This window comes from Callithrix jacchus, chromosome 1 (assembly GCF_049354715.1).
Source record: "Callithrix jacchus isolate 240 chromosome 1, calJac240_pri, whole genome shotgun sequence".
Classification (NCBI taxonomy): domain Eukaryota; kingdom Metazoa; phylum Chordata; class Mammalia; order Primates; family Cebidae; genus Callithrix; species Callithrix jacchus.
Window position 1 is genome coordinate 126,338,051 of NC_133502.1, and position 14,349 is coordinate 126,352,399.

General features: G+C 39.0%; 1 protein-coding gene and 1 long non-coding RNA gene across 5 annotated transcripts in view; one reads left to right on the forward strand and one right to left on the reverse strand.

Annotated features, from left to right (window-relative positions):
- Nucleotides 1-14,349, reverse strand: part of SLC24A2 (solute carrier family 24 member 2) — a 281,759-nt gene that overhangs the window by 18,005 nt on the left and 249,405 nt on the right. For 2 of the 3 annotated variants that reach the window (XM_008997580.5, XM_008997571.5), the window contains one exon: nt 2,661-2,750. The exons of the other annotated variant lie outside the window; for it this stretch is intronic. In XM_008997580.5, the coding sequence (XP_008995828.1) occupies nt 2,661-2,750 (90 nt within the window). The remainder of the gene's footprint in view (nt 1-2,660; nt 2,751-14,349) is intronic. 3 annotated transcript variants of the gene reach the window in all.
- Nucleotides 2,744-14,349, forward strand: part of LOC103793333 (uncharacterized) — a 28,404-nt gene continuing 16,798 nt past the window's right edge. For both annotated transcript variants that reach the window (XR_013534558.1, XR_004745179.3), the window contains exon 1: nt 2,744-14,248. This is a non-coding gene — a long non-coding RNA (uncharacterized LOC103793333). The remainder of the gene's footprint in view (nt 14,249-14,349) is intronic.

Genomic DNA, 14,349 nt, shown 5'->3' on the forward strand with positions numbered 1-14,349 from the left:
TTGTACAGTTCTGCAAGTTTTTTTTTTCCTATTTGTATTTGAGATAGGGCCTCACTCTGTCACCCATGCTGTAGTGAAGTGGTGTGATCTCAGCTCCCACTGCAGCCTCCACCTCCCGGACTCAAGTGATCCTCCACACCTCAAGCTCCTGAGTAGCTGGGACTACAGACATGTGCCACCATGGCCAGCTAATTTTTTTGTATTTTTGAAGAGACAGGGTTTTGCCATGTTGCCCAGTCCGATCTTGAACTTCTGGGGTCAAGGGCTCTGCCTGCCTCAGCCTCCCAAAGTGCTGGGACTGCAGGCATGAGCTACCCCAACCAGCCTGCCAGTTTTTACAAATGTATGCAGTCATGTTTCTCCACATCCTCATCAACATGTGCTGTTTTTTTTTTTAATAGCCAAACTAGTGGTTGTGAAGTGATACCTTGTAATTGGTTTTAAACAAGTTTACTGAGATATAATTTAAATACTTTAAAACTCAGCCATTTTAATGTATATAATTCAATGATTTTTAGTGCATTCAGAGTTGTGCAGCCTTGATGATAATTTAGGTTTTGAACTTATTCATCATCTCCAAAAGAAACCCATACCCCCTAGCAGTCACTTCCCATTTCCCCTAACCTTCCCAATCCTAGGCAACTATTAATACTAACATGTCTCTAGGTTTGCCTATTCTGTACCTTTCAATATAAATGAAATCATATGACATGTATCCTTTTGTGACTGGCTTGTTTCACTTAGCATAATATTTTAGAGTATCATTCATATTGTATGTATCAGTACCTCATTTCTTTTTACTATGTAATGATATTCTATTGCATGGATATACCACATTTTGCTTATCCATTCATCAGTTGATGGACATTTGGGTTGTTTTCACCTTTTGGTAATTATGAATAATGCTACTTTGGACATTTGTGTACAAGTGTGGATGTATGTTTTCATTTCTCTTAAGTCTATTCCTAGGAGAGGAATTGCTGGATCATATGGTGACTCTATGTTTAATGTTTTGTGGAACTGCCAAACTATTTCCCAAAGTGGCTGCACTATTTTACATTCTTATCAACAGTATGTAAGGATTCTAATTTCTATACATCCTCATCAACACTTGTTATGTTCTGTCTTTTTCATTATACCCATCCTAGTTGGTGTAAAGTGGTATCTTGTTATGGTTTTGATTTATACTTCTTTAATTAATAATGATCTTGAGCATATTTTCTTGTGCTTTTTAGCCATCTGCATATCTTTTTTGGTAAAATACCTGTTCAGATCTTTAAAATTAGGATACTTGAAGATGCTTGCCGTCCTATTATGGAGCTTTAAGCTTATATCCTGGATGGATATAAGTGCTTTATCAGATATATATGATTTGCAAATATTTTCTCCCAGTCTGTGGTTTTTCTATTCCTTTTAAATGGTGTTTCTTGAAGGGCAAAAGTTTTAATTTTAATGAAATCTAATTAATCAAGTTTCTTGCTTTCATGGATCATGCTTTGGTATTACATCAAAGAACTCTTTGCCTGGCTTATGGTCATACAGATTTCGTTTTTCAGTTTTCTAAAAGTTTAATAGCTTTACCTGTTAAATTTAAAACTGTGATCCACTTTCAGTTAAATTATATGTAAAGTATGATGTAAGAATCTAAGTTTGTTTATTTTGGCATATGGAAATCCAATTATTCTAGCACCATTTGTTGAAAAGTCTATTCACATATGCTCTGAGTGTACATTTCCTGATTTCAAATTGCTATATTTTATTTATGTTAACAAGTATAATAATATTAGGACTATATTAAACAGAGGATACAAGTGGGAAGTTTGGAATTTATGTAGTTTTTAATAGAGACTAAAAGCCTGATTTTTGGAATTGCAGAGTAGTAGGTTAAAATCTCAGTTCTACCTATGTGATCTCGGGTAAGCATACCAGCTTTAAGCTTAACTTCTTTACCTGTAAGCTGTGGATAATAACAGTACCTCCTTTAAAGGCTCTGAATGTATATAGAGGGTTACTGTCAAGATTATAAAGATAAAGGGATGCGAATTGCGGGGTGTGTGGTACATACTCAATTATCAATGATTACCACTATGTGACAATGTGAAACCCTTGAATCTTACTCTTCATTCATGTTTTTCAATAACAATTACTGAGAGTGTATTCTTGTGATAGGCATTATGACTGATATTGGGTTAAAAATAAAAATGAAACACATTATCACTTTTATAAAGTGAAGCCGAAGGAAAAGGCTATTTTGTCTCCAGATGCTTTCCTAAGACCCAATTTTGAAAGGCTGGTTAGAACATGAAGTGAGTGGCTGCTCAAGATGAAGTAAGTACTACTGAACCAGGCAAAATGTTGACATTCCTCCCAGGCCTGGGTTATCCTGGCCTCAGGATGCAGAGGCAAGAAGCAGCTGGACTTGTCTGCCTCCACATAACTGTCCAGAGGCTATGCTGATTAATTACCTGCTACAGGGAAAGGCCAGCCAGGAGACTAGGGAAAGTTAAGTGTATAAATTCCTTTAGGCCTAGAATGCCAGCTCGTCTGTGTCATACCCAATACTGTTGTGGCAGTTTCGGAAAGCAAACACAATGATTAAGCACTTGACAATCAGGACTGGAGGAAAACCAGACAGATGCATGTCCCTATCAAATTCTTACCTGGTGTGCCCACCAGACCATCAAGTAAGAGAATACTGCAATCCAGCTAATGGCGCCAAAGAACGTGATGGGAAAAAACTTCCTTGATGACTGAAAGATAACCAAGAAGAGGTGAGAATGTCAGTGTTATCCATCGAGATGGATCTAGAAGTCCAAAGCTAAAACCACCATTGTAGCTGTTTCTCTAGCGTTTCCTGCATCTTAGGATTAGTGATCAAAAGGCCCTACTCCTGATCAAGCTGGGACAGTAAGATTCTCCCTTGGAAATGTGAAATTGATAGAACTGAATGATCACAGTGCTGGTTCCTGAGATGGAAGTCTTGAAGAGAATGTCTGTTAGTTCCTGCTGCTAGATGTTTAGATTCCCTCTACTCTTGCCCTTTCTAAGGCCTGTTTTTTTTTTTTTTTTTTGACCTTTCCTTCAATATTAACACCATATTCTCCTTCCTTTTTCTTTCTTTTGCTCCAGAGTTTGTCAGAATCAGTTTCTATTGCTTGCAAACCATGAATCCTAACAATCCATAAGCCAGGAAACCTATGTGATTAATTGTTTTTTTTTTTTTTTGACCTTTCCTTCAATATTAACACCATATTCTCCTTCCTTTTTCTTTCTTTTGCTCCAGAGTTTGTCAGAATCAGTTTCTACTGCTTGCAAACCATGAATCCTAACAATCCATAAGCCAGGAAACCTATGTGATTAATTCCATTGAACAAGAAATGGGAAGTATCAGCAGGTTTAAAAATAGATTGAGTCATTTTACAGTCTCACGAATTATCAAGAAAGCCACATAGAAGAAGCCACTACCACAGCTTTTATAGATTCTGGATGATGACCAGTCTCCAGGACACTGGAACCACACATGGACTAGAGTAGACAAAGGCAGAGATGCTCAAATGTACTGATTTCCACTTTCAGACATTCCTCTTACGAATGATTCTCTCCTGCTCACCACCCCAAAATACATTATGTTCAATTCTGCTTCTAGATGTAGACTTTATGCTATCTGAGGCATAAAGTGTGAACACTTTTAAAGTTTCCTAGAAATGGCCAAAAAAATCAGACGGTTGAAATGCAGTGTCTCCTACCCAGACCCACTAAAGAGAAATCCAGGTTTGCATCCTAGTGGTGTTCTTTTAATGTCCTTTGTTGAAAAACTGGGGTCCTTTAAAAACACACTCAGCACAATGCTGTCAGAGAGCCTCTCACCTATTATTGCCAAACACTTTTTATTTCAAAGCTTTCTACATTGAGAAACAGTCCCACATTTTGCTTTGATAATGCCATCCAATTTTATCCAGAGAAATGAATTTTAGAGTTGACTTGGATGAAAGCAATCTCAATTGTCTGAAGGGCTGACCTTGGGCAGTCACATAGAACATTTTCTGTCATGGCTTTTGAGAGTTTTATTAAAAGGAAAAGATAAACTCATATATGGTAATCTTCCAAATATCAATAATAAGGAACACAGTCTCTATTGCTCCAAACCAGGCTTATGTTTTCTTTACTAAGTTCAATATATATTTTTTATGATCATTTGCATGGTGGTTAAATTTCACACCATCCCTTCCTTTCTTTAAATGACTGCTGTTCAGTGGGGCCATTTGTTAGCTGGGATGGCTGAAAGACCAAGCAGGCTTGATTAAATTGGGGAGGGCATCAGGCCACAGTGAGTAGCCACCTTACCCTCAAATGCTTTTTCCTGTCCCGTTTCTTTCTTAGAAGAAAAATATTGTGGACAAGGACTCAGATCCCTCCTGGTGAACTAAGTGCTTTAATGGGTAATGGAGGAAAAAAGTAATCATTTTATTCAAAGTAGAATTAGAGACCTTCACTTCTTTTTTCTTTTTTTTTTTTTTTTTTTGAGATACAGTTTTGCTCTGTTGCCCAGGCTGGAGTGCAGTGGTGTGATCTTGGCCCACTGCAACCTCTGCCTCCTGGGTTCAAGCCACTCTCCTGCCTCACCATCCCAAGTAGCTGGGATTACAGGTGCCTGCCACTATGCTTGGCTACTTTTTTTTTGTATTTTTAGTAGAACAAAGGTTTCACCATGTTAGCCAAGCTGGTTTCGTGATATGCCTACTTCACTCTCCCAAAGTGCTAGGATATAGGTGTGAGCCACCACACCCAGCCATTAGATCTTCACTTATGAAAGCACATTTTTCTAAAAAAAAAAATATACTTCAAGTTCTGGGGTACATGTGCAGAACATGCAGGTTTGTTGCATAGGTATACATGTGCCATGGTTTGCTGTATCTATCACCCTGTCATCTACATTAGGTATATCTCCTAATGCTGTCCCTTCCCTAGCCTCCCACCCCCCAACAGACCCCAGTGTGTGATGCTCCCCTCCCTGTGTCCATGAGTTCTCATTGTTCAATACCTGCCTATGAGTGAGAACATGTGGTGTTTGATTTTCTGTTCTTGTGTCTGTTTGCTGAGAATGATGGTTTCCAGCTTCATCCATGTCCCTGCAAAGGACATGTACTCATCCTTTTTTATGGCTGCATAGTATTCCATGGTGTATATGTGCCACATTTCCTTTATCCAGTCTTATCATTGATGGGCATTTGGGTTGGTTCCAAGTCTTTGCTATTGTGAACAGTGCTGCAATAAATTTACATGAGCATGTGTCTTTACAGTAGAATAATTTATAATCCTTTGGGTTTGTTGGGTTTGTTGTAATGGGATTGTTGGGTCAAATGGTATTTCTGGTTCTAGATCCTTGAGGAATCGCCACACTGTCTTCCACAATGGTTGAACTAATTTACACTCCCACTGACAGTATAAAACTGTTCCTATTTGTCCACATCCTCTCCAGCATCTGTTGTCTCCTGACTTTTTAATGATCACTATTCTAACTGGTGTTAGATGGTATCTCATTGTGGTTTTGATTTGCATTTCTCTAATGACCAGTAATGATGAGCTTTTTTTTCATGTTTCTTGGCTGCATAAGTGTCTCCTTTTGAGAAGTGTCCGTTCATATCCTTCACTCACTTTTTGATGGGGTTGTTTTTTTCTTGTAAACTTGTTTAAGTTCCTTGTAGAATCTTGATTTTAGCCCTTTGTTGGATGGATAGATTGCAAAAGTTTTCTCCCATTCTGTAGGCTCCCTGTTCATTCTGATGATAGTTTCTCTTGCTGTGCAGAAGCTCTTTAGTTTAGTTAGATCCCATTTGTCTATTTTGGCTTTTGTTGCCATTGCTTTCGGTGTTTTAGTCATGAAGTCTCCACCCATGCCTATGTCCTGAATGATATTGCCTAGGTTTTCCTCTAGGGTTTTTATGGTTTTAGGTCCTACATTTAAGTCTTTAATCCATATTAAGTCAATTTTTGTATAAGGTATAAGGAAGGGATCCAGTTTCAGCTTTCTGTATATGGCTAGCCAATTTTCCAACACCATTTATTAAATAGGGAATCCTTTCCCCATTGTTTGTTTTTGTCAGGGTTGTCAAAGATCAGATGGTTATAGATGTGTGGCATTATTTTTGAGGGCTCTGTTCTGTTCCATTGGTCTATGACTCTGTTTTGGTACCAGTACCATGCTGTTTTGATTGTAGCCTTGTACAGTTTGAAGTCAGGTAGCGTGATGCCTCCAACTTTGTTCTTTTTGCTTAGGCTTGTCTTGGCTACGTGGGCTCTTTTTTGGTTCCATATGAAATTTCAAGTAATTTTTTCCAATTCTGTGAAGAAAGTCAATGGTAGCTTGATGGGGATATCATTGAATATATGAATTACTTTAGGTGGTATGGCCATTTTCATGATATTGATTCTTCCTATGCATGAGCATGGAATGTTCTTCCATCTGCTTGTGTCCTCTCTTATTTCCTTGAGCAGTGGTTTGTAGTTCTCCTTGAAGAGGTCCTTCACATGCCTTGTAAGTTGTATTTTTGGGTATGTTACTCTCTTTGCAGAAATTGTGAATGGGAGCTCACTCATGATGTGGCTCTTTATTTGTCTATTATTGGTGATTAGGAATGCTTGTGATTTTTGCACACTGATTTTGTATTCTGAAACTTTGCCAAAGTCGCTTATTGGATTAAGGAGATTTTGGGCTGAGATGATGGGGTCTTCTAAATATTCAATCATGTCATCTGCAAATGGAGACAATTTGACTTCTTATTTTCCTAATTGAATACCCTTTATTTCTTTCTCTTGCCTGATTGCCCTGGCCAGAGATTCTAATACTATGTTGAATAGGAGTGGTGAGAGGGCATCCTTGTCTTGTGCTTTCAAACGGAGTGCTTCCAGTTTTTGCCCATTCAGTATAATATTGGCTATGGGTTTGTCATAAATAGCAGCTATTATTTTGAGATACATTTTTATCAATACCTAGTTTATTGAGAGATTTAGCACGAAGAGCTGAATTTTGTTGAAGGCTTTCTTTCTCTGCATCTATTGAGATAATCGCGTGTTTTTTGTCTTTGGTTCTGTTTCTGTGATGGATTACGTTCATTGATTTGCAAATGTTGAATCAGCCTTGCATCCCAGGGACAAAGCCGACTTGATGGTGATGGATAAGCTTTTTGATGTGCTGTTGGATTCAGTTTGCCAGTATTTTATTGGGGATTTTCACATCAATATTTATCAGGAATACTGGCCTAAAATTTTTTTTGTTATGTCTCTGTCAGGTTTTGATCTCAGGTTGATGTTGGCTTCATAAAATTAGTTAGGGAGGAGCCCCTCTTTTTCTATTGTTTGGAATATTCCAGAAGGAATGATACTAGCTTGTCTTTGTACCTCTGGTAGAATTCAGCTGTGAAACCATCTGGTCCTTAACTTGTTTTTGGTTGGTAGGCTATTAAGTGCTGCCTCAATTTCAGAACTTGTTAATGGTCTACTCAGGGATTTGACTTCTTCCTGGTTTAGTCTTGGAAGGGTGTAAGTGTCCAGGAATTTATCCATTTCTTCTAGATTTTCTGGTTTATTTATGTAGAGGTGTTTATAGTATTCTCTGATGGTAGCTTGTATTTCTGTGGGATCAGTGGTAATATCCCCTTTATCATTTTTTATTGCGTCTATTTGATTCTTCTCTCTTTTCTTCTTTATTAGTCTGGCTAGTGATATATCTATTTGTCGATCTTTTCAAAAACAAGCTCCTGGATTTACTGATTTTTTTTTGAAGTTTTTTATGTCTCTATGTCCTTCAGTTCTGCTCTGATCTTAGTTATTTCTTGTCTTCTGTTAGCTTTTAAATTTGTTTGTTCTTGCTTCTCTAGTTCTTTTAATTGTGACATTAGGGTGTCGATTTTAGATCTTTCCTGCTTTCTCTTGTGGGTATTTAGTGCTATAAATTTCCCCTACACACTGCTTCAAATGTGTCCCAGAGATTCTGGTACATTGTGTCTTCATTCTCACTGGTTTTGCATCTTTATTTTTGCATTCATTTCATTATTTATCCAGTAATCATTCAGGAGCAGGTTGTTCAGTTTCCATGTAGCTGTGCAGTTCTGAGTGAGTTTCTTAATTCTGAGTTCTATTTGATTGCACCGTAGTCTGAGAGACTGTTATGATTTCCATTCTTCTGCATTTGGTGAGGAGTGTTTTACTTCCAATTATGTGGTCTATTTTAGAATAAGTGTGATGTGTGCTAAGAAGAATGTATATTTTGTTGATTTGGAGTGGAGAGTTCTGTAGATGTCTATTCAGTCTGCTTGGTCCAGAGCTAAGTTCATGTTCTGGATATTCTTGTTAATTTTCTGTCTTGTTGAACAGCCTAATATTGACAGTGGGGTGTTAAAGTCTTCCACTATTATTGTGTGGGAGTCTAAGTCTCTTTGTAGGTCTCTACGGACTTGCTTTATGAATCTGGGTGCTTCTGTATTGGGTGCATATATATTTAGGATAGTTAGCTCTTGTTGCATTGATCCCTTTACCATTATGTAATGCCCTTCTCTGTCTCTTTTGATTTTTGTTGCTTTAAAGTCTGTTTTATCAGAGACTACAGTTGGAATGTTTTGCTTTCCATTTTCTTGGTAAATATTCGTCCATCCCTTTATTTTGACCCTATGTGTGTCTTTGCACATGAGATGGGTCTCTTGAATATAGCACACCGATGCGTCTTGACTCTTTATCCAATTTGCCAGTCTGTGTCTTTTTATTGGGGCATTTAACCCATTTACATTTAAGGTTAATATGGTTATGTGTGAATTTGATCCTGCCATTATGATGCTAGCTGGTTATTTTGCTCGTTAGTTGAGGTAGTTTATTCATAGCATCGATGGTCTTTATAATTTGGTACTTTTTTTTTTTTTTTTTGCAACCGGCTAGTGCCGGTTGTTCTTTTCCATGTTTAATGCTTCCTTCAGGAGAGCTTGTAAGGAAGGCTTGGTGGTGACAAAATTGCTCAGAATTTGCTTGTCTGTAAAAGATTTTACTTCTCCTTTGCTTATGAAGTTTTGCTGGATATGAAATGCTGGGCTGAAAATTCTTTAAGAATGTTGAATATTGACCCCCACTCTCTTCTAGCTTGTAAAGTTTCTTCTGAGAGATCCACTGTGAGTCTGATGGGCTTCCCTTTGTAGGTAACCTCACCTTTCTCTCTGGCTGCCCTTTACATTTTTTCCTTCATTTCAACCCTGGTGAATCAGATGATTATGTGTCTTGGGGATGCTATTCTTGAGGAGTATCTTTGTGGTAGTCTCTGTATTTCCTGAATTTGAATGTTGGCCTACCTTGCTAGGTTGGCGAAATTCTCCTGGATAATTTGCTGAAGAGTGTTTTCCAACTTTTGGTTTCATTCTCCCCGACACTTTCGGGTACACCAATCAAATGTAGATTTGGTCTTCTCACATAATCTCATTTCTTGGAGGCTTTGTTCATTTCTTTTCACTCTTTTTTCTCTACTCTTGTCTTCTCATTTTATTTCATTGAGTTGATCTTCAATCTCTGATATTCTTTCTTCTGCTTAATCGATTCAGCTATTGAAACTTTTGTATGCTTCATGAAGTTCTCATGCTGTGTTTTTCAGCTCCAACAGGTCATTTATGTTCTTCTCTCAACTGGTTATTCTAGTTAGCATTTTGTCTAACCTTTGTTCAAGGTTCTCAGCTTTCTTGTATTGGGTTAGAACATACTCCTTTAGCTTGGAAAACTTTGTTATTACCCACTTTCTGAAGCCTGCTTCTGTCACTTCATCAAATTCATTCTTGTCCAATGTTGCTCCCTTGATGGAGAGGAGTTGTTATCCCTTAGAGGAGAAGAGGCGTTCTGGTTTTTAGAATTTTCAGGATTTTTGTGCTGATTTCTCCCCATCTTTGTGGATTTATCTACTTTTGGTTTCTGAAGTCAGTGACGCTTGCATGGGGTCTGTGGGTGGATATCCTTTTTGTTGATGCTGAAGCTATTCCTTTCTGTTTGTTAGTTTTCCTTTCAACAGTCAGGCCTCTCTGCTGAAGGTCTGCTGGAGTTTGCTGGAGGTGCACTAGAAACCCTGCTTGCCTGGGTATCACTGGTGGAAGCTGCAGAACAGCAAATATTGCTACCTGTTCCTTCCTCTGGTAGGAAGGGGTATCAGAGGGGTACCCACCAGATGCCTGTCAGAGTTCTCCTGTATGAGTTGTCCGTTAGCCCCTACTGGGATGTGTCTCCCAGTCAGGATACATGGGGGTCAGGGATCCACTTGAAGAGGCAGTCTGTCCCTTATCAGAGTTCGAGTGCCATGGGAGATCTGTTGCTCCCTTCAGAGCTGCAAGGCAGGGATGTTTAGGTCTGCTGAAGCTGTGCCCACAATTGCCTCTTTTTCCAGGTGCTCTGTCCCAGGAAGGTGGGGGCTTTATTTTTAAGTCCCTAACCGGCTGCTGCCTTTTTTTAAGAGATGACCTGGAATCTAGTGAGTCAGTCTGTCTGCAGTGGCCTTGCTGAGCTGTGGTAGGATCTACCCAGTTAGGACTTCCCTGAGGCTTTGCTTACATTGTAAGGTTGAAACCACTTACTGGAGCCTCAGCAATGGTGGACACCCTTTCCCCCACCCAGCTTGTGCATCCCAGGTTGAGCTGAGACTGCTGTGCTGGCTGAGAGAATTTCAAGCCAGTGGATCTTAGCTTGCTGGCCTCTGGGGGGGTGGGGCCCACCAAGTTGGACCACTTGGCTCCCTGGCTTCAGCCCCCTTTCCAGGGAAGTGAACGTTTCTGTCTTGCTGGTATTCCAGGCGCCACTGGGGTATGGAAAAAACAACCTGCTGTAGCTAGCTTGGTGTCTGTCCAAATGGACACCTAATTTTGTTCTGGAAACCCTGGGCCCTGGTGATGGTGCAGGTACCAGAGGGAATCTCCTGGTCTGCGGGTTGCAAAGACCGTGGGAAAAGCGCAGTATCTGAGCTGAGTGCAGGATGCACACCCTAGTGCATTCCCTCGGCTAGGAGAGGGAGTTCCCCGACCCCTTGTGCTTCCCAGGTGAGGTGATGCCCCACCCTGCTTTGGCTCACCCTCCTTGGGCTGCACCCACTATTCAACCAGTCCCAATGAGATGAACCAGGTACCTCAGTTGGAAATAGAGAAATTACCTGCCTTCCATGTCAGTTTTGCTGGGAGCTGCACACTGGAGCTTTTCCTGTTTGGCCATCTTGCCAGCAATCCCCCAGCACATTTTTTTTTATTTTTTATTTTAAGCTAGGGAATCAGCTGGATTCTGGTGACTGAATTCCCTGAGCCAGTGCTAAGAGATCAAGGTTTCCCAGGCAAGGAATTCAGCTTATTAAAGTTTCCAACCTTTTCCTCTGATCACAGTCACTGTTTCAGGATGCTATGTGCAGTGAGGGTTTCATCTTCCATGGCTGAATTCTGTTACAGGAAAGAGAAGGGCCCTCCTGCCATGTGGGGTCTACATGTGTGATGTGAGCCCCAACCAGTACTTGATTCCAGGCAATGTATGAGGGGAATGAAAAACTTTCTCCATGCTTTAAAGTGTGGCATAAGTACAGGATGTCCTAATCCTCATTTCATAGAATCCTTATTTTCCAGGTTAGCTAATTTACTAAATGTGTAATTATTATTTTAACTTTGTGTCTCTGCATATCTGTTCTTTGAGATAACTTCACAAGTCAGAATCAAATCATTTGAACTTATTTCTCATCTGAAAAATAGTTAACTGAGCTACAGAAAATTCCTAGTCAAAGGTAGAAAGCGAGGTATCAGACAAGGAATTAAAGGAACTAAATTCAAATCAATATACTAGTTGAAAACTTCTCTAAATCAGTATTTGATCTTCATGATTCTTAATCAAGAAGCCAGTTAGTAATTAATGGGCATTGAAACATACCTAATGTGCATTAGGGACTCAATGAAAAAGTCTAAAAATATATTTTCTTTGTGAATTTCAGAATCTTCATCATAAGCTAGAGGTAGGATAAAGTCTGAGAACTTACTCTGGACAGATCCTGAACTAGAGATAAAATTCAAACCAGGTCTGCCTGACTGTATCGCATGTACTCCCAATATCTAGGTTATACTGACTCTTTCCCAAAGAAAAACGGGGCCAATAATGCTAAAATACACCCTGCCACAGACATAATGATCATGATCATTATACTAGGTCTGCTCTGAATGTCAGAAAATAAAAAAAGCATCAGGGAAGTAGAAACTAGCATTCCAGCTGTATGGCCATCTGCCTCACCCAGCCTCCCATGTTGTTCCTGCTTTGGAAGTAACCACCTTTCATGCATCAGCATTTGGGCTGTTTTCCCAACTGTCAAACTTTACCCTACCATTTCCATTCTCACAACCCAGGTAATCACTTCTTTCATCTTTCTTGGACCGTTCCCTTTACTTGGACAGCATGGTCTCATTCCAGACATCTCTGCCCAGTAGCAACTGTATAGTCATTTAGTTATCAGTGTCATTGGAAGGAAGAAAATAGCTCTTGGGGACAAGATCTAACATGACAATTTATGGTTATAGTAATGGGTTCATCCTGCCATCTGCTGGGATGGACCTCATATAAATTAGCAAATAAGCAAGTGGCATCCATGTGCTGGCCATGTTGCTCCCATGTTGTGGTTTACTTATGTAATTGACAGTGGATGCTCTCATTAGAAGCTTTTAGTACATCAGAGTGATATTGGCTTGCCTGGGGAAAAGTTGCTGGACATTAGCTGGTTGTACAAATTAGCTATATCTTCACTGATTTAAATTCAACAAATATTCACTAAGCATCTACTCTGTGTAAGGTTCTGGGATATATATTTAATGAAGTCCCCCACCCCCGAAATCCTACTGAAGATTAAAAGTGTGGTCTCTGGATGAATATAACTGGTATTAAAAATCTCTGCTCACAAATTATCAGCAATATGACCTGAGACAAATTATTTAATCCCTTTAAGCTTAGGTTTCTTCATTTGTAAAATGGGGGAAATAACATCTAGTTGTTTTGAGGACTTCATGTACATAAAATATCTAGCAAAGTAACTTGCACATAATAAGTGCTCAGATAATAATTATATTTGTTATTAGACAATACAGCCATGCCTTGGTATCCATGAGTGATTGGTTCCACCACCCTTGAGGATACCAAAATCTGCAGATGCTCGAATCCAATGGTGGAGTATTTACTTATAACCTTTGTACGTCATCCCATATACTTTAAAGCAGCTCTAGATTATTTATGATGCCTAGTAAAATATAAATGCTGTGTAAATAGCTGTCAAATTGTATTGTTTTTAATCTGTATTTTTTCACTGTTGTGTACTAAAATTTTTTTCCTGAATATTTTCAATCTGTGATTGTTTGAATGCAGACCCTGCAGATATGAAGAGCCAACTGTATTATGCTCATTTTACTTTTTAAGAGGTGAAGAAACTGATACTTGGGGAAGTGAAAGGGACTGTGAAGACCTGGCCTAGGTCTTGCCTTTGCCTCTTTCTAGCTGGGTGTGCTTGAACGAGTCATCAAACCTCTATGGATCTCAATTACTTTATCCTTGTTAGACCTTGCTTGGTACATAATAGACACCCAATAATACTTGGTGAATGAATAACAGAAATTGCAAACACCCAGCTGAGTTCTCAGGTTCCTTCCTAGTTCTAATGGGGTATGTTACCATATCTCATTATATGCATTCTTGTATTGCAGGAGTACCTATCCTAGTCATGAGAGAAGATAACTTTTTGGGTCTTTAATTTATTTATTATTTTCAATTTTCATCAGACTTGTTCCTCATTGAGGTTTATTATTTTAGTTCTTTTACTTTTGAAAAAAAGCTATTAATTGAAGAAAACTGTAAGTGTGAAGCCCATATTAATTAATATGAGTTAAAATTATGCATGGTTCAACAAACACTGTCATACAATTTGCAGATAAATGAAGCAGAAATAAAAGCTAGTGGGAGTACTATATACTCTGAAGCCATATGTATACATTACAAAATCATGTTTTCCTTGTAATTAATATCAAGGTTTGTCTCCTTGGGTAATCAAAATCTAGGAAAGAGGCAGAGCTACCAGGTCCTAAGGTGGAGCAAATATGTATTAGTTAATAATTTTCCTCTCTCTTTCCTCTCCCTAGATATTTTTTCAAGAGTTCCTTGTGGAAGTACATGAGTTCTATGGTGGATTGCAAAAATGGGCACAATACTCTGCTCCTCCTCTCATCAAGAGGTGAGGTCTATTCTTCCATCATTTGAATCTGTGCTGGCCTTATGACTTGCTTTGACCAATAGAATGTATTGGAAGTGACAGTGTGCAAATTTCAAACTAGA